At 34.3% G+C, this 21829-nt stretch overlaps 1 protein-coding gene across 8 annotated transcripts in view; it reads right to left on the bottom strand.

Annotated features, from left to right (window-relative positions):
• Window positions 1-21829, bottom strand: part of STK31 (serine/threonine kinase 31) — a 147740-nt gene that overhangs the window by 96400 nt on the left and 29511 nt on the right. For 7 of the 8 annotated variants that reach the window (XM_077121577.1, XM_077121602.1, XM_077121585.1 and 4 more), the window contains 4 exons: window positions 16466-16540; window positions 12717-12875; window positions 7320-7678; window positions 6166-6340 (listed from right to left, as the gene is read on the bottom strand). In XM_077121577.1, the coding sequence (XP_076977692.1) occupies window positions 6166-6340; window positions 7320-7678; window positions 12717-12875; window positions 16466-16540 (768 nt within the window). The remainder of the gene's footprint in view (window positions 1-6165; window positions 6341-7319; window positions 7679-12716; window positions 12876-16465; window positions 16541-21829) is intronic. The other variant, XM_077121628.1, reaches the window with a different exon arrangement.

The raw sequence follows: 21829 nt of genomic DNA on the forward strand, positions 1-21829 counted from the left end.
TTAACTCTGATTGCTTCTCAAAGGTCCTTAACTACTAATAATTCACTTTATTTAAAAAGAAAGCTGAAAATCAGATGATAATACCTATGGTTTTTAAAAGTGACAAGAAACAAGTAAGACAATTAGAAAGATATCAGACTTAAACCCCCAAACATATCAACAATTACGTTAAGTAAAAATGAATTAAACACTCCAACAAAAGACAGGAAATTATAAAACTAAATAAAAAGTATAAATTAAAAAGTCTAGACTCAACCAATGCTGCTTATAGGAAGCACTTATTACATATAAGGAGACAGACAAAAGTAAAAGGGAGTGACAGGGTACATGGGTGGTTCAGAGGTAGAATGTTCGCCTTCCATGCAGAAGACTCAGGTTTGATTTCTAGACCATGCACCACCACCACCACCCCCAAAAAAGGGAGTGACATCATCAACATGGCAACATAAGACAGCCACTCAAATCCCCTCAGAATCAACTAATGAAAAGACAAATTCTACTTGCTTGGATCTCTAGAGTACTATAGAGACTACAGAAAGACTTAAAACGTGTTGATATTAAGAAAATGAAAACAAAACACCTAAACCAGGTAGGAGAATTATATGCTGGACACACCAATCATGACACCTCCCCCCTAATTGAGTCATAACTTGAGAGCAGCACAGAAGCAGCATGGCCCACGTCCCTCCTGCCACAGGTGTAGACCAGAGAGCCACTCACAGCAAGCAAGTGAGAATCCCACATACATTCAACTACAAATACCCAAGTCCACAGAGACCCAGGGATGAACACAGGGGCTGAGGAGCACCACACAGAAAATGCCCTGAGGGAAAAAAGAGACAATGACATACTACTAGCAAGAAATGGTTGAAACCATCCAGTCTGTTTTTGTTGGATCACCAAAACATAAAACAGACCTTTCTGGATTTGCTCCATCTGGCTCCATGGAGTGGGATACCCTGACAAGGAAGAAACCAGAGTCAGAAAGGAATCACAGAACAAAAAAAAAGGGTGGAGGAACTGAAAAGTCGTAAGACAGGACAGGTCCCAGAATTGAAAAGTAAAATGAAAAGGGGACACAGGGTAAGGGGGAGAATTTAAAAAATCAAAAGAGTTGGGAAGGAAATTCTGTACAAAAACAGATTAAGATTCCCAGAGAACAGAGGAAAGGAACCTACTGCCTGGAGGAGAAACAACTGTACAGACATAGGGCAATCTTCAGAACTCTACCAAATGTCCAGGGCAAGAATGAGGTACAGAAGAGCTGAGAAAATCTAAAAATCTAAATAGTTAAACATAGGCTACTCTAAAGGTCAAGAATAAGTTGGATGAAGCATCAAAGAAGGGCCTTAACACAAATACAAACAACAATAAACCGTAGGCAAGAGGAAGAAGCTGAGCTTCAGAGTTAATACCGAAAAATAATGAGATGCCCAGATATCAGCAAAAAATTAAAAACTATACTTAGAAATAGGAAGATATGTTTCAGTCAAGGAAACAAACAGAAAATTCAGAGAAGACTGATTTTCGGAACAATTAATGAGAGACATTCAGACAAATCTATTAAATCAATTCAAGGAAATGAACAAAAATAGAAATAGAAGTAAACTAATAGTGAATACATAGCTAAAGGATATTAAGAAGACAAAGTGTGAAACAAAAAAGAACTGAATTACAAGAAAACAGGGGCTTAGAGTGTAAGTTTTATAGCAAACACATTTAGTCCAGGGTGGTAACTATTACTTATGGATTTCGAGAGGCTGTTTTATATAAATATATACAAATACATAATACCAGGTATTTAGAGATTATATATATAACCTGATATTTAGAGATAAGAATGAAGCCAATCAGGTTGGGTTAAAGTAATTCAGTACACAGGGGTAAGGAAGACAATGACTATATTTTAGAACCACACATACTCTTTGAGACTAAAGAAAGGTTTATTTGGTCTGGAACTGAAATTTTCTGTAGTACATAATCTAACTCAACCTATCTATATAACTCATTTGAACAAATGAAACACAGGAAGCCCAGAACAAGAAAGAGGTCCTTTTTTCTGCATAGATTAATGTAATGCCTGGATACATCCTAGAGTGAATTAAGCAGATAAATCAAAAAGTATTAGCAAAGGCCCCTGAGGGATGGGAGAAAAAATATGGAACTATTAAACTTTACCATCAGGAAATTCCCTGATACTGTGTCAAACTTTAGGGAAATCCAAATCAATAGGCATGCCCTTGATCTTGAGGCTTATTCTTGTGAAGTTTATGTAGGTAGCAGAGAAGCTTAGCCTACAACAGGTATGCCTAAGCATTACATCCGGAGGACCTCTTCTGTTGCTCAGATATGGCCTCACTCTCTCTAAGCCCTATTCTGAAAGTGAAATCACTGACCACCCCACTAAATGGGACATGACATCCAGGGGTGAAAGTCTCCCTGGCAAGGTGGGAGATGAGTTCCAGGGATGAATTCGGTCCTGGCACCATGGGATCAACAATTCCATCCTGACCAAAAGGGGGAAAAGAAGTACAACTAATAAAGTATCAGTGGCAGAGAGAGTTCAAACAGAGTTGAGAGGATATTCTGGAGGTTGCTCTTATGCATGCTTCAGTTAGACCTTGCTACCTTTCATAACCTGCCAAACCCCAACCAGGACCATTCCAGCCAATCCTAAAGAACATCTAGGGCAACATATAAGATTTCACAAGAGTTCCATGCACTGGGGTAACTTTCCAGAAACCTACAACCTCCAGATGGATCCCTGGACCACATAAGTCCTGAAATCTGGAGGGCCCAGCCTTTCCAGAACATCAGATAGTTCCCTCTCCCTACCCCATATTAGTGACGGACCCTTCCAACTTGAAAATGTTAGAATGGCCATAGCCCAAACACCCCTAAAGAGAGGGATCAAAAGATCAAGGGTGATGGTGGAATTATACAGAGAAGACAGGATTTAACAAATGAATATGACTGCTGAATCATTACATTGATATCTCTTTTAATCTGCAATATCTTAGAGCAGCTAGAAGTAAAAACCTAAAATTATGGAATAGTAACCCACGTCAAACTCTGAAATATGTTCTACAACTAATTGTGGTGCTGTGCTTTGAAATTTACTGCTTTTTTGTAAACATGAATCATAATATCAAGTGTTGGGGAGGATAAAGGCACCTGAAACTCCCCTACTATGTTTCAATTCCAGTAAGAAATGTAAATGACTACAACTGTTTCGAAATTTTTTATCAGTTTCTAATAAAGTTAAATATATACTTCCCCTTTGACCTACAAATTCCAACACTATAATCTAAGAAAAATGAACTTATGAAATAGTCATTGCAGCTTTATTAATAATAGTCAAAAAGTGGAAACAACCTAAATATCTATCAACAAGAGAAGAAAGAAACAAAGTTATTTTGATTCAATGGAATACTACTCAACAATAAAAAAGAACTACTGATAAGTACAACATACGTAAATGTCACAGACATTATGTTAAACAAGTGAGGCCAGAAACTGAAGAATACATATTGTATATGCATACTGTATGATTCTATTTTTATTAAGTACAGAACCAGGAAAACTAAATTATGGTCACATAAAACAGAATAGTACTTGCCTAGGATGGAGGGGTAGAGGTAGTAGGTAGGACTGGGTAGAAAAGAGCACGAAGGAACTTTGCGGGGCTCAAGAAAATGTTTTGTATCTTTGGAATATAAAGCAAGATGGCCTGCAATCTATTTCCTCAGTAGAACGGGGAAGGGGAATGCCCCCAAGGAATAAAATAAAAGACAGGTAATTAGGCTAACCTTTCTGTCAACTAGACTTCTAGATTATTTGCTAAGAGGAAGAAAATTTATTTCTGAAATACCTATAATAGGACATCCCGACTAAAGGATTATTTATAGTAAATAGAACCGAGATTTATGGATATATAATAAAGAAAACCTTGGAGAATGTCACAAGAGGTACCCAACTCTGTAGAATATAAAATGGAGATTTTCATAAATGGTATGTGTACAATCCTGAAAATCACATGGACAAGTCATTATTATTCTGGGTCTGAAGTGTACATCCACATGGGAAGACAGATCCTAGGGTCCAACCACGACGGCCACACCTGTCTATCTCATATGAACCCCTTGATTGTCTATATCCTTTAAAGTATTGATAATGCTTGATACTGGGTAAGATCTCTGATTAAGGTATGTCTGATTTAACAATCCAATCCTGTATTTCAGCCCAATCTTAACAAGGGTAATGTTTAAATAAGTTTATAAATTTGTCAAAATTTATTGATCTCTACACAATATCTAGAAATTTTTACTCCACATAAAATTTACCTCAATAAAGTATTATTAAAAATAAAACTATACTTCCTATTTCTATCAGTAGAAATTCTGTAGCCCTAGAAGAATGACAGAATTAGTATCTATGCACATGTCTAGCCCCCAGAAGCTAGTCTCTAAGGATCAGGACAGAAAATGTACAAGATGAGCATATAACAACCTACTATAAAGAAATCAAGGAAGCTGGACTTCAAAAGGGCACAGGAATAAACTTAAAGAGCTGACACAGACCAAGTATGGGATAATCTGAGCATCAAAAATAATAATATCTCAAACATTAGGGACTCCTAAATCAACAGGCCATATCCTTGCTCTTGAGACTTGCCCTTGCGAAGCTTATTTATGTAGCAGAGAAGCTAAACCTACCAATGGTTATGCCTAAGAGTTACTTCCAGAAGACCTCTTTTGTTGCTCAGATGTGGCCTCTCTCTCTCTCTCTCTCTCTCTCTAACTAAGTCCTACTCTGCAAGTAAAATCTTTACCCTTCTCAAATACCCCAAAAGACTTGGAAGAAGATCAAAGAGAAGATGGAGTTATAATAGACAACATAGGATTTAACAAATGAGTATGACTGCTGAATCATTATATTGATATCTCTTTTAGTCTCCAGTGCCTTGGAGCAGCTAGAAGGAAAAATCTAAAATTACAGAACTGTAACCCATACCATACTCTGAAATCTGTTCTATAACTAACTGTTGTAGTGTGCTTTGACATTTACTGCTTTTTTGTATATATATTATTCATCACAATAAAAAAAGAATAATGTCTGCAAAAAATTAAAACACTTGCAATATGTTTAAAATTCATTAGTTCATAATGACACTTAAGGAAAATAAAAAACCCTCTGTGTTCAATGGTTGGATGATGCTAGGAAATAACCCCATTATTCTAAAAACTGGTATATAAAGAGAAAGAATCAAACATTTATCCTGCATTTCTTGAACAAATTATGCTTCAGCATGACCAAATGATTGAACATTTACAACTAATAAATACAACACTTGATGAAAAATAAAGATAACAATCAATCGTTAATGGCTGCTAAAATCATTAGGTGCAAGATTCATGAAAACTTCATAATGAATGAGTCAGACTAAGACCTGAAATCACTGATCAGTCCCAAAATCACAAAGAAAGACAACAAGATATTGTCTTCTGGCAGTACCACCTGTTAAGATATTATTGGAAAAAAACTGAACCTGAACCTGAGGAAACCTTGAACTCTAATGATCGTAAAAGAAAATATACGGCATATAGTGCCTATTAAGCAACACAAGATACAGATAAAGTGACTGGTGAGATAAACCAACCAAACGCAAAGAATCAACCTAACTGGGATTCTGACTAGGAGCACTCATAGGACAATGTGGGACATCTGAAAACCAATTAATACTTCTATTAAAATACATATAAAAGCATTTACAGTGAAACATTATGAAAGGGATTGTTCTAAAATAACTCAGCAAAAAAGCTGGCCACATGTTTGATAACTGTAAAATTTGAGTGCTAGATACATGAGGGTTAATTATTCAATTCTCTTTATGAATGTTTGAAGATTTCCTAAGTTGAAGGCTTGGGAAAAAAAAGAAAAGAAAACATAAAATGATAAATCATCAAACTTACAAACCACCAATGAAATAAAAAAATGATTAGTCTGAAATATAAGAAAAATTTCATCCGTAAATAAATAAAAGGAAAAAATGAGACTAGGGAGGGAAAGGAAAGGGAGTGATAGAATATTAAACAAACATTTAAGAACAGGTGAGGTCAGAAATTTTCCAGTTGGACATTCTTTACCTTAAGACACTGAACATACCTGCAGTTCCTGGGCAGTCTGTTCTACTTTCAATTCTAATACCTTATAACTTTCAAGAAGAAGCTCCTTCTCTGTTTTAAGCTTTTCATTTTCTTCAATCAGTTTCTGGTCTTGCTTAATTTTTTCCAGGCTGACATTAGACCCTAAATTAAAGTCACTAGCAGCCAAACTTTCCCTATTAAAAACAAATTCATTCAATTTAAAAACCAAACTGTGTAAGGGTGACAAAGATCAGAAATCTAAACTATATCAGCTCAGGCTTCTTATACTACAATATATTTTAAAATTAATTTTGAAAACTAATCCAAAACCTTTACCTAGTTCAACATTAAAAAATTAATGCAAACTAAATTTCATAACTGAAGTCATACTTAAAAAACAATGCCTCTAACTCTAAAAAAAATACATTCCAACTTCCTCATAGCACTATAAACTCCAGCAAATGCAATGCAAGTATGTCTCTATTAGTCTCTTCCAATCCCTGCTCCCACACTACCCACCCCATTTTGCAGTTTAGTTTCTAAAGCACTGGAATAAGATCCCAACAAACAGCTACATCACCCAAGACATGGTATCATGGCATGGTTTACAATACAGAAGTATGTGAACGTTTTGGTACATATAAACAACAAATCTGGCTTTCTACTTTGCACTAATTAAAAATAATCTAAAAAGTAAACTCCTTTTGGAATAATCAAATTTCACTATTAACTTTCCACAAGAAGAACAAATAGCCTATCTCTGTGAAAAATGAAAAGGCAATCATTGAAACGCATTAAAAATATTCTTACACACAGGAAAACTTCAAAGCATATTTAAAAATCTGGCTGAGCCTGAATAATCCAAAATTTAGAAGCAGATTTTTGTTTTTGATAAATGTATTCAAAAGATTTGGCATGAAAGGTTAGCATGTGAACTTCAAAGAATCCAGGAATGATTTTTCTTTCAAAGCAGTTTTTACTGAAAATACTCCTGCTAAAGCTGAGAGGAATGCATTTTTAAGAAAAATAAAAATAAGTCAGAATCAATCCCCAAAGTCAGTCACACAGCTAAGGACTGAGAAAGCGTAAGCCTTGACTTCTATTCTACTAAGACAAAGGCCTTTACCATGAAATAGAAATTAGTTAAAACTAAAATCCCCACAATAATCTTACTTTGGAAATGTCACATGATTTCCTGTATTATTTTCATTCTTCAAGTCAAGAGTCGGCCTCCCACTTAAGCGCCCCTTAGGCTTGCTAAAGGTTGACTGGTTTGATCTGTGCCCCCACAAGGGAATGGGACTTTTGAGGTTCCTAAGGGCAAGCTGACCAGGATCCGATTTTTTTTCCTCACAGACGTTAGTACTTGAAGCAAGTTTGCATTTTTCTGCAAATCCTTTCTTAGCCACTTCTTCCCCTATATCCACACTGCCATACTCAGCCTGAGCAATAATTGTTCCATCTTGATAAGTTGCTTTAATTCTCATTTTTATTTCTTTTTCAAAAATCAAGCTCCCCAAAAAGGTTCTGCCCTAAGAAAAATAGGAAAGAAAACATAAACCAGCTACAGCAACAAGTTTTTCTTCACTTATTTTACTTCCACCCATTTTTCTCTGCAAGGATATTTCTTCATGCTGAAATTTCTACATATACCCTTACTTTATGTCGCTATATGCAAATATACTTCTGTATCTGTTTGAATGCATTGCAATTACACACATGCTAAACGCTCCCCTTCCAGAAGTACAGCTAATATCTACATAGACAGCCATATACATTAATTTTTTAATGTGTACTAATTAAACATTCCAAAATAAAATTTCTCAACCTGCAGATTGTGCTTGTGATGATCATTTTAGACCCAACTGAATATAATGGTGTCCTGAGGAGCTTCAAGACATAAGAATGAGTTTTTGGTATCTAGAAAAGGTGTTAAATTTCAACAAAACTTTAAAAATAATTTTAAAGACAGAACCAGGCATTCTGGTCTTAAGAGAAGAGCAGGAGCAAAATCAGCAACTCAAAGCCTAAGCACAAAACATTAACAAACTGAAATTAAGGAATGTGAGATGGTGGGAATTCCTAAATTCAGACTTCTCAAACAAAATTGTGTTTAAAGGGCTGACAGCTATATAATTAGCATACAAGAAATCATATGAAAAATTAGGTACTTTCTGACTTTTAAGTATTGATTATCCATCCATCCACAGCACTGAACACAGATATACTCAAAATACATTTGGGACTGTAAGGTATCTTGGAACTTAATTTTAATAAGAACTTGTCTACTCCTCCAGAAAATTGTAATTCCTAAAATTACTTTAATATGGTCTAACTTGATAATTATTATTCTCTTCTCAGATTTCTCCAAGTTCCTTTTTTTATTTCACCCAATACTAAAAACTAAATTAATTATTTTTCATAATATATAAAGAACATATTTAAAACAAAAATGGGTACTATTGAAATTCACTGGTTCAAACCCTCCTTGGAATAGGGATTTCATCAACTGCATGGACCAAATCTCTGTCCTAGAGGAAAGAGCTTTAATTTCAACTAGATTACTACTAGAGGTATGTGAATAACAATATAGTTTATGCAAAAAAAAAAAAAGCAAATCATACAATAATAATCGGAGAAAAGAGTATAAAGAAGAGTATAAAAATCAAACTAAAAACTAGTAAATGTAAGTTGGCTGTATTAAAAAGAGAGGAAGGGAGCAGGAGTGGAAGGGAGGGAGATAAACTTCAAGGTCTAAGAAATGAAATAATATAGGTAGGGAGAAATTATTTTCTATTTTGCACCATTTTGTTCAATTATACTACAGTATACAGGGTAAAAGTGAGACCTATATAGGGATTCTTAAATTTATTTTGTGCCAAAGTTTACTTTATCAGTCTTGTGAACCTTTTGGAATTCTCCAATGAATAATGTCTTTAAATACATAAAATAAAATATATAAGATTATATACTGTGATACAATATAACCCAGGATAAGAACCCCTGGGCCATAAAAAGATGTATCTGAAAGAGCAGAGGAGGAGATTCAAATTATATATGTTCAAACGGCAGTGTGACAGTGGCTCAGTGGCAGAGTTCTCACCTGCCATGCCAGAGACCTGGGTTCAATTCCTGGTGCCTGTCCGGGGATTGGCACGGACAAAAAAAAAAAGTATACATGTTCAAGGATCACACACCATCACAACCAAAAATTGAAAAAAATAAAGGTAAACAATCACTTTTTAATCCACAAACCAAAATGACAAGGTATTTTAGGTTAACAAAACCACAGGTTTTATAAATGCTTTAAAGTCTAAAATTTACAAAGACACACATCATATTGAGAGGCTTGAATTAACCAAGAATATCAAAATAAATAGCAAAAATAGTCCAGAAGGAGAAGATACAGAGAAAAAGGTCTATTTATTCACTGTTGGTCAGAATGTAGAATTGTGCAGTCGCTCTGGAGAGCAGTGTGGCAATTCCTCAGGAAGCTGAGTTGTATATTATCTAGCAATCTCATTATGACCAGGTGTATACCTGGAAAAACTGAAAGCAAGGACACAAAAAGACATCTGCACATCAATCTTGATGGCAGCATGATTGCTAGTGGATAGAAGTGGCCCAAGGGTCCACCACCTGATGAGAGGAGAAGCGAACTGTGGTGTACACATATGCTGGAATACTGTGTTTATCTGCAGGAAGGAATGAAGCCATGATGCATGCAATGATATGAATGAATCTTGAGGATATTATATAGAATGAAATAAGCCAGAAATAAAAGGGCAAATACTGTATGTTTTCACTAATATAAACTCAATACAACAAGTAAACTCTGAGAGTTAAAGTTGAGAGTAAAGGTTATCAGGAGATAGAAAGAGGGCATAGACAGGATAATTGATGTTTAAGGAATACAGAATGTTTAATAAGGCTGATTATATAAAAGTTCAGAATGAATAGCACAATATTGTGTGATGGTAACACAATACTATAAGTACTATTAACAAAGCTGAATGTAGAACTGAAAGAGGAATATTAGGGTCATGGATGTCACCAGAAGGTGAGGATAAAAGCTAGAGGATAAAAACTGGGACTGTATAACTTAGTGAAACCTAGAGTGGACAACGACAGTGGTTAATTGTACAAATATCAGAAAGTTTTTAAATGAACAAAGAACAAATGTATGTCACTATCACAAGGTGTTAATAATGGGGTGGTATATGGGAAAATTACAATTAATGCAAACTGAAGTCTATAGTTAACAATGACATTGTAATATTATCTCATTAATTGTAAAAAGGCACTATACCAAAAAAATATCAATAATATGTGGATATAAGGGAGGAGGTACAGGTTTTTGTTATTTTTTTTACTGCTGGAATATGTGAAATTCTTTACATTTTAAGAAACTATATTTGGGGCAACATAAAATCAAATAAAAATACTCTACTTTCTACAAAAGTTCTAATTAGCTTAAGCTAAATTTTCTGAAGGTATACTACTTCTTACTTGAATTTTTATACAGAAGACTTTTCGACTTCTCTTTGAAATCAAAGAGAAGGATACGTTCACCAATCACAATTTGTAAAAACTGTTCAACCAAATTCTCCCCGAATCATATATAATCACAAAGAACCCTGGATTTGGAATAAAAATCTTAGTTCTCTCCAATTCTTACTACCAATAAGAATGATAGGGTAGATAATATATGGTGTTTTAATATACTTTGTCATAAATGCAAGTTACATATTCTTTTAAAATATGAAATATTTAATTTTATAGTGAGAAATGTGTTATATTTTCAGTCCAAACTTGTGAGTTGGAACTATACATATATTTTAAACATATTTAGGTATTTAAATGAAAGATTTACATTTTAGGTAAATGTGGTCATTGGTTTAGAAAACATACATCTTTCAATCATTAAAAAAATAATAATGTCATTTCTCTACGATACATTTCATTTGGTTTTCCAAAAAGGTAAGCTTTATTCAGAAGCAAGAAAGCATCATTTGCTTTCTACTTCGTTCCACTTAATTTTGTTTGGATATATTAGAAAACTGGCTAAAGGGTCTTGAACTGTTGAACCCTAATTCTAATCCCTAGTTCTCAATCCTGATTTTACATATAATTTTTAAAGTAAGTAAGGCATATGGAACATAATTTAATTTGCGTTTGATCTTCTTCAGCAATTAATAACCACCAGTCTGAATATCAATGTCAACTACACTTACAGTATAAGTGTGCTAAAGTTATTTCAGCGCATATAACAACTTCTGGAAGTGTTTGCTTTGTTTTGTTTTTAAACTGAATCCTTACTATTCATCCATCAATTCATACAGTCATATGCTAGATAAATTAGATGTTCATCTAATACCTAACAGACAGGGGTAGGAAATGAGGCATATAAATGAATAAAATACAACCCTTGTCTTGATCAAGCTCAGTGTTTGTGGAGCACAAAAAAATTACAATTCTACATACTATATATGCTGAGTAACTAAAACAGTTACAGAGAAAAAGACAGAGGACATTAGCAAAGACTTCATATAGGAAATTATACTTGAGCCTAACTACAGCTCTAGCCTCAAGTCCTGCACTCCCTCAACTGGTCTGGGAAGGAGGTAGGCACCTTTTGGGGTAAAGGGGATAAGGAATGAAGGCTGGACCCAACATGGTCTTGGTGGCAGTGATAAGAAAATAACAATAAAGGAATTACATCATTTTTTTAGAAAACTGTCATTTTATAGTCATATCTATAAAAATCTTAGTTCAATATACAGAAATGTTTTTTGTAAATATAGAAACCTAATACACCTACAAGATTCACAAAAATAAGAGGCAAATATAAAGTTTCTGAATTTAATTACTGTTTCCTATTATACTGATAGAGTAATTTGCACATAAGCCACTTGAACTGCAAAATAAAACAATTACAAAACCTGATTACAATGCAATACCCCTCACCAGCACTACTACTCACCAAAGTAACTATTATTACTGCACAGGTTTTAAAAGGAGGTAGGATTCCTATACTCTACCCCTAAAATTAACAAATTTTTTTCAAAGATTAGGTTACTAAAACACAGTTCAATGGAAACGAATATAAACCAGAATCTAAGTTAATAGGACATCACTGCCAATTACTACATCAAACAGTATGACTTTCTGTCAAAATGATAAAATCTAATTAAAGTCTACCAATTTGTAATTTGTGATATTTATAGCTAGAGCTTTCATTTAATAAATACTTTTCAAAAGCAAAAGGAGACAGAATAACTGTATTCTTTATTTTCTCTGTCATATAAGAAATTATTCTTTTAAGCTTTCACATCAGAAAAAGTCTGTTTAAATTTATTCACTATATATATCATCCATACATGTTCAAGAACCTCTACCTAGCAAAGATGGGTACAAATACATTTTTATATAATGTATTTTGAATTATTCTATTATTCATATTAATATACAGACTTTTAAATGAAGCAAAATGAGTAACTATGCTTTTATTTTGTTTCAAGCTCATAGTTTTACTTTCATTAATAAAAATATTCAAATTCTGTGACTTGCCTGATCAAACTGGGTAACTTCTTGGCCAGAAGGAATCTGCAGTCCCCAAAGTTTGTACTTTTTAGCAACACTGGAAAATTGCAAATCCAAAGGAATCTCAACCATATCAGATCGATTTAGAATTTCTGTATTTCCATAGTCAATGTACCTCACCAGACACTGGAAAAAGATGAAAGAAATACTAATACTGAATGTAGATTAAATATATCCAAAGAAACCACCAATTTGTTGCTTTCTGTTAATTACCTGTAAATCAAAATAGCATTTCACTTCAAAGCGACAAAAACTCTAGCAATTACCTCAAAATTAAAAAAAGTCTATAGTCCATGAAATAATTGATGTCTATATTTGGAACTAGTCAAAATCCATCAGTACCGTTTCTCATTATGGCTTTTATTTAACAATTGGTATTTTAAATAAACAAAAGACTTACAGTCTTTCCCTATCTCTACTAATGTTCAAATCAGTCAGCATTCTTAAGTTCAAGTTGCAAATAATAAAATCTAAAAAAAAATACTTCTTTTGACAAAATTGAGCCTGTTCTAGCTACCAGACCTTGTGAATAACTCAAAATCACCCTTATCTTCAACTCTGTATCTGTTTAAGAAAGATAAAGAAAAACAGCTTATTACAAAGTCAAAAGTTATCTTGCCCCTTAACCCAAAAAGCTAATGCCAACCCAAAAGCAAATATAAAATATCATTTACAGCTGTCAAATTATGGGGAAAGTTTCTATTAGAAAGGTCTTTTTCACTAAGATAAACCATTACCTATCACAGTAATAAATCAAGTTCAAAAATATATATAGGATATGAAGAGCAATACTCAAATTGCTTTTCCTTATCAACCTTATTACACCAAAAAAAAATTCATTACATATAACATTATAAAACGTTTTAAGTCCAGGAAAGTAAATACAGAAAAAACACTAAAGGAAACTTGACAGATATGCTTTTACTACAGTCTGCAATGTGCATCTGCCACCAAACTGTTATTCAAAATCCTACATCCCTGTATTCCCTTAAAAATCTCCCACAGGGCAGCATTCTTGTTATTTGCAATGTACCTAAGGGTACATTGAGGAATGGAAGAGGGAGCTGTAATATATAGATACAATGGACTACTGAGCTGCTACAAGAAGGAATGAAGTTGTGAGGCCTGCAACTAGATGAACAAACCTTGAGAACAGTATGTTGAATGAAATATGTCAGAAACAAAAAGGCAAGTACTATCATGCCTCACTCATATGAACTGACATACAAACTCAGAGAACTGAAGTCGAAAGCATAGGTTACCAGGTTGGAACCTACTGTAAAGGTTTCTCAGTTATAAGCTCTTACAGCAGTTCTATCAATTCCAGAGTTGTAGCCATTATTTTTCTAAATTCTGAGATGCTGAGCTACTTGTGTATAACCTGGATATTCCCTGAAACTGTGGGTATTTATGTGACACCTGAGATTCAGAGTTAGAACTCTGAAGCTATGAAAGTCAGCATTATCCCATATAGCAACTGCTTAAAAAGTTGAAAAGGTGATTAGACTTCAACAAGACATATGAATGAAGCTAATCTGGATAGAACTAAGGTAAATCAGAACACAGGGTAAAGGATGATATGGTTTATATTTTAAAACTTCATCTTCTGCATGACCGAGGGAAGAGATGTTTATTTGGTACAACATTGATGTTTTTGGTAGTGCACTATCTAATTTAACTTGTATGGCCAGTTTATTTGAACACCATAATTACATGGAATCTTGAATAGGGAATGAGATCTATCTTGTTGGTCTGTACAGGTTATTGTGATGCTCTGATACATCCCAGAGTAATCGGGGCAGAGAAGAAGTATTTGTAAAGTACCCTTGGGGGACTAGGGAGAAAGGAGGAAATATTAAACTTTCCCACCTGCAGAATTCCTGATATTCTCACAAGCATTGGGAACAACCAATTTAATAGGCCATGCCCTCAATCGTGGGGCTTGCCTCTATGAAACATTCCAGCAAAGGAGAAGCTAAGCCTACTTATATAAGAGTCACCCCCAGAGAACCTCTTTTGTTGCTCAGATGTGGCTTCTCTCTCTCTAAGCCACCTCAGCAGGTGAACTCACTGCCCTCCCCCCTACATGGGACATGACTCCCAGGAGCGTAAATCTCCCTGGCAATGTGGGACAGGACTCCCAGGGATGAGCCGGGACTGGCATTATGGGACTGAGAAAGGCTTCTTGATGAAAAGGGGGAAGAGAGAAATGAGGCAAAATAAAGTTTCAGTGGCTAAGAGATTTCACACAAGGTTGAGAGGTTATCCTGGAGGCTATTCTGAATGTACTATATAGATATTCCTTTTCAGTTTATGGGAGTGGCTAGAGGGAAATAACTGAAACTGTTAAGATCTGTTTCAGTAGCCTTGATTCTTGAAGACAACTATTTAACCATATAGCTCTTACAATGTGACCGTGTGACTGTGTCACAACCTTGTGTCTGATGCTCCTTGTATCCAGGATATGGACAGATGAGTAAAAAAATAAGGATAAAAAGTAAATAAATAATAGTGGGAATAAGGGGTTAAAAAAGGGTAGATTGCAATACTAGTGGTCAATGAGAGGAAGGTGTAAGGGGCATGGGATATATGAGCTTTTTTTTTCTTTTTGGCATGGGATATATGAGTTTTTTTCTTTTTGTTGTTTGGGTGCACGGTTCAGAAATCTAACCCAGGTCTCCTGCATGAAAGGCCAGCATTCTACCACTCTTTTTCTTTTTCATTTCTTTTTCTTATTCTAAAAATTATCATAGTGAGGAATACACAACTATGTAATGATATTGTGAGCCACTGATTGCATACTTTAGATGGACTGTATGTGTGTGAAGATTTCCCAATAAAAATATTTTTTAAAAAAACCTTGTGGCTGATGCTCCCTTTATCCCAGGTACAGACAGAGAAGTAAAAAAAAAAAGGACAAAAAATAAGTAATGATGGGGGCGCAATAAGGGGCAAAAAAAAAATTGGATAGATTGCAATACCAGTGGTCAATGAGAGGGAAGGGTAAGGGGCATGGGATGTATGAGTTTTTTCTTTCTGTTTCTCTTTTTAGAGCGATGTTTATGTTCTCAAAATGATCATGCTGATGAATACACAATTATTTGACGATATTGTGAGCCACTGATTGTATACTTTGGATGGACTGTATGGGTACATGAAGATATCTCAACAAAAATACTAAAAAAGAAAAAAATCTCCCACAAGTTCACAATGTGAAAAACAAAACAGCCAAAAGCATTTAACCCAGGCGTAACAATGTGGCAAGCTAATCTTCATTATTAACAATATTCATATCAATCAAGTAAAAAATATACCTAACTTCAGGACCAATCAAATATTCTTCTCCTATTTATCAATTGTAATGGAATACTTTTTAAAGTTACTTATTAGCAAAAACTGAACACTTTTAAGAACTGGGTACAAAGAACCTTCTGGTAACCAAAGAAAATCTACAAATTATATAAATTCTTGGACAACCTGGAATGATTATATTATAATTTATATTCAGAAGAGAAGACTATTGCTGAATCTGAATCTTAAAAAGCAATTAATTTCTTTTGTGTTCACTAAGGGAAAAAGGTATGTTTTAAGTAAATTTTAAGTTCACTGAACCAGATCTTATTACTATGATGAATAGGCAATGAGGGACAAAACAAGCATCAAATTTTGGAACCAGAATATATATTCCACAAGGCACAAGAACACTTGTTTCCTGCCTTTTCGTCACTGATGATTTTCAGTACTTTGCACCTGTACCAACATTTATCTTCAGAAAATAATCCACCATAAATCTACAAAGAGAAAAAGAAAGCAAAATTATTAAAATTTTAATGAAGTAAATGCATGCTATGTAGATCAGAATAATGACTAGCAATAACTACTTACTATATATGTTGATTAGCATTAAGCACTTACTGTGTGTCAATAAGCACTTTACACATAACTTATTTCTCACAACCCTATGGGACAAGTACCTTACTTTCACCACTATATACCCAACCCATAAGTTAGCAGCAGAACCAAGATTTATATGCAGTCAAATGAATCTAACATTATGCTATTTTGCCTCTCTAAAAAAAAGAAAAAGATAAGGAAAAGAACAATAACAAAAAGACTCAAGGGGTAGGCCACAGTGGCTCAGCAGGCAGAATTCTTGCCTGCCATACCAGAGACCCGGGTTCAATTCCCATGCCTGCCCATGCAAAAAAAAAAAAAAAGAAAGACACAAACATCCCTAAGATTTAAAATCATACTGTTTTTATGGCTAAAGACATAAATGGTACAATTAATTGTTTTTAAACAAACACACCAAATACAAAAAATCTTTATATTTTATGGATAAGTTTTTAAAAATGGATAAAATTAAATAATATATTTAATACTGAACTTTCATTCATTTTAAATTCTACTTTAGTAATATTTAATTAAAGAACAAAGAGGAAAATTTAAGTTCTCTAAATCAGTTTCTCAACCTTCACACTACTGACAGTGGGTCAAAAAATCATCCCACTGCGCCCTGCTTCCCCAGCCAAAACCACTGTAAATAACACATTTTCAATGGGGACCAATAACATCCTCAGGAAGACAAAATTTGGTCTTGAGGTGGGGGTGGGGATGGGGTATATCTTAGATATATCAATGTATAAACCATTCAAAACTCAACCATACCAGACAACATAAACAGATATATAGTATATCTGTGGTATTAAAATTTCATGGGAGGGGGGGGGTTAGGGGGAAAAATGTCTAAAAAGGCTCCTATAGGGACAATGACAAAAGGCTGAGGATCACTATTTTAAATTATCAAGTATGAAATTAACCTTAAATTTACCACTCTAAGATTAATTCACAAATTTATTTTAAAGCAAAAGTAATTCACACTGTGAAACCTAAAAACCTCCAATTTCCCAAAGTAATAAAGAACAAATCAATTCAGACAACACACGGGTACCTAACAATGCAAATATTACAAAGAACAGAAGGTGTTCAATTAGCACTTAATGTTTCCATAGGAGCATTCAACAACTGGAGAGCAGAAGAAGGTACTAATGACATGGCATCCTTTCCAACTATCTTTCTTCATTTTTCAGTAAGCAAACAGATTTAATAGCAAAAGTAGCTGATAATCAACAGCCCTACCCAATTTCAAACTCTGCAAAATGCCACTTTATCTTAAATGAAGGCTTTGTAACAGTATGTTAATGTAATTAACTAACAATTCATTATAAGGCAAGTGACCCAAATGGTACATTATTACAACCCAGGGGATATGCAGGAAAAGGGCTGGGACCCAACCAAATTGAGGAATATAAAGTTCTCAGTTCTGTTAGTGTGAATAATCACAACTACAACAGTAACATATAACAAAAGTTAATCCCTGTTAATTAAAATAAAATGAACACTTGCATTGGTCATTGCCCAATGAAAGCCCCCTTTCCCAAGAAGGCCTTTTCCAGAAGACAAAAACAATTGAACTGCAGGGTTTTTCTGAGAAAATACAACATACCCTACAAGGTTATTGATAAGCAACACCTGGTGATAAAAGTAACTTATCAAAATGGACAAAAATACCACACTAATCAATCTATATCTGCTTCCCATTATATAAGACCTCCCCTATGTAAAATGGAAACAATGCCAGCCAATCAGAACATTTCCTCCCTTGCTTTTGTGTCCCTTGCTTTTATGTTCACCCTATATGAACTTCCCCTTTCTACTCCCTTGATAGAGATCCCTTCTAATTACTGAATGGTAGGCTGCTCAGCTCATGAATCACTCAATAAAGCTGTGAAATCCTAAATTACATGAAAAGTTTTTCTTTTATCATCCCAAACACACTGAATTGTCTTTAGAACATAGTCACAACTATATACTCATTCCCATAATATCTTGCCCCTATCTTCTCCTCCCACACTTCACTATCCATAGCCTATGACTTGCCTATATGTAAAAGGCAGAGAGCCACTCAGTCATCAAGGAGAATTTATGGCATAATCTATTCATAGATAATCAAACATAGCTGAATGGTAACTTATAATCATAAGCCTATTATTGAAACTAGTTTGAATTTTTGGTAGAGTAAACCATTTATTTTGCATTTTAATAAATATATAAAAATAATTATTCTTCATTATCTAAATAATTATTTAATATACTATTAATTATATATAAATATATAGAAGTGCTAATAAATATATAAGAATGAACACAATTAAAAACTTCAAGGATGGTAATTTCAAAATATCAATTCTGATGCATAGATATTCAGGTCGTATTTCTTCCTTTCTCCTAAATTTCTTCTCTTACACATTTTTATACATGCCACTGGGATTTTTATTATTTTTAAGTAAAACTAATAAAGGCATGTTCATTTTTTAAAAATCAAAGCATACCAAAATGTGTAAACAATAAGATTTCCTTCCCACAATTCTTCAACATGCAACTCTTGGAAATAATTTTACACTTACATCCATTTTAACTATACACTAGCATACATATATATACTTTATTTTTATTTAAAAAAATGGGCTCCTTTTACATACATTATTTCCACTTCATCCCATGTTACATACATAACCTACCTTACACATTTAAACAGCCAAGAAAGGAGCAGGATGAGGCAAGAAAGGTACCCAGGGTTTAAATTTACGGAGGAATCACTCTCAGGTACCGTGCTAGTTTGAAAGGATTATGTGCCCTAGAAAAGCCATGTTTTAATTCTGATCTAATCTTGTGGGAGCAACTGGTTTTTTTTATTATTATTATTTCTGTTCAGTAATGTAGGTTGGAAACTTATCTCCATGGAGATGTGACTCACCCAATTGTGGGTATTAATCTTTCATTAGAGGGAGATGTGACTCCATCCATTACAGGTAGGTCTTGATTAGTTTACTGAAATCCTTTAGAAGAGGAAGCATTTTGGGGGAGATCAATGAGAGCTATGAGTCACCAGGGCCCAAGCTTCCAGACACCTTTGGAGATGAAGAAAGAAAATGCACCCTGGGTAGCTTCATGAAACTAGAAGCCTGGAGAGAAAGCTAATAGATGTCACCATGTTCGCCATGTGCCTTTCCAGTTGAGAAACTCTGAACTACATCAGCCTTTCTTGCATGAAGGTAACCTCTTGTTGGTGCCTTAATTTGGACATTTCTATATTCTTGCTTTAATTGGGACATCTTCATGGTCTTACAACTGTAAACTTGCAACTTATTAAATTCCCCTTTTAAAGAGTCATTCTATCTCTGGTATATTGCATTTCAGCAGCTAGCAAACTAGAACAGGTTGCAACCCTGCATTTGTATGAGTGTAGGAGACTGTGCCTCTTTTAATGTTGTGTTTGCATCACCCTAGTACCAACCCTGAAAAAGACTAGGTATTCCAACATTAGGATCTACTACAATTTATTAATTATACCTATATAGAATAGCAGTTAAGGAGGCAGACTCTGTGAGACCTTGGTTGGAAATACTTGCTTCAACATAAGTTAGCTGGTAACTTTCACAAAGTTACCTTGGCTGTGCCTCAATTTCCAAAAGAAAAGTACAAAATAATAACACCTGCCTCCTAAGGTTATTGTGAAGATTAAATGAGATAGTAGTGTCAACTGCTTAGAACACCATCAGACAAAAAAGTAAGACTCAAGAAATGCTAGATATTAGAATTACTACCACTACTACCACTACCACTACTACTATCACTACTGCTACCACTACTACTACTACTACTACTACTACTACTACTACTACTACTACTACTACTACTACTACTACAGTTATCCCTTCCACATCCTGGGCATTAGGGATGCAGCACCCTTGCAATTTGGAAAATCTGCATAAAATTTTTTGATCCTCCCTTCATACTAGAGAAGAAGTCTGAATTTTTTCTTTTTCTGTTATGCAAGGTTTACAGTACCTTATTGTAAATGTGTTATTTGGTCATAGGCTGCATGTAGGTCAATGTTAAGTAAAAATAACGTAGGAGAAAGAAATTTTAAAAATACAAAATAATAAATATGAAACTTTTTTAAAAGGAAACAAATTTGAGGATAAATAATATAATTAGGTGGCATGTAGACAGCTCATCTCAAAAGATGCCAAAGTCAACGAGAATGCCTTTTTTAAACAATTCTGCACCCGAAAGAATGTTTTACTTTATAAGCAAGAGATGCAGATCTTGTGTTTTATGCAAATACTTCACAGTTGTTGGTATAAATGCAACAATGGCTTTGCGGACATCTTTCTCTTTTTTCTTGATATGCCTTATGGGAGACTCACTAATGCCATAACGGTGGCCAACCACAGCAGCCTTCTGCCTGAATGAAGCATATTTAACAATTCTTTTTCCTTCTAGTTCATCACTTTCCTCTATTTCTTGGGATCACTTACCAAACCACTAGGAACACTACGCTTGGGATTCATGATTTTAATATAGTTTATGGCATTTAACCACACAGGATATGAGAAACTCAAGATGTAAAGATCACTGAAAGAACACCATGAGATGTCACATGAGAGACTGCCGTAAACATGCCTGGCATCCCCAAACCAGTGTGCAGAAACATAGTTATCTTACCACACATTTAATTTTAAGAAAAAAAATTGTGTAGCTGTTCATTTATATTACTAAACAGTAAAATATGTGCTGTACAGGTAATAATATGTAACAGTGCATACATTTTATGCATTTATAAGCTACTCTACATTCAAGAGCTTAAGATCTGAAGATCTCTCCATATTCCTACCTTTGGGTGTCAACTGCAGGCTTTCAGGTTCCTTTTGAAAACTTTAACTTTTTACTTATTTTAACTTTAAAAAATAAATTGTGTATATTTATGGTATTAAAAGATAAAATATGTTGAGATTATATAATACTATACATATATTTTATGCACTTATGAATTTCTAAACTTTTTCTGTGTCATCTTCTAGCCTACACATGTAGTTGGTAATTTCTGCAAGTTGAGAGGAAAGGACAATATATAATAGTTTCCCATTTAATTTTTAAGGCCAACCCACAATATATCAAAACCATGGTGGGGAAAGCCACAATGTGGAAGGGATAACTATACTGTGTTTCAATAT

This window comes from Tamandua tetradactyla, chromosome 1 (genome assembly GCF_023851605.1).
Source record: "Tamandua tetradactyla isolate mTamTet1 chromosome 1, mTamTet1.pri, whole genome shotgun sequence".
NCBI classification, from domain to species: Eukaryota; Metazoa; Chordata; class Mammalia; order Pilosa; family Myrmecophagidae; genus Tamandua; species Tamandua tetradactyla.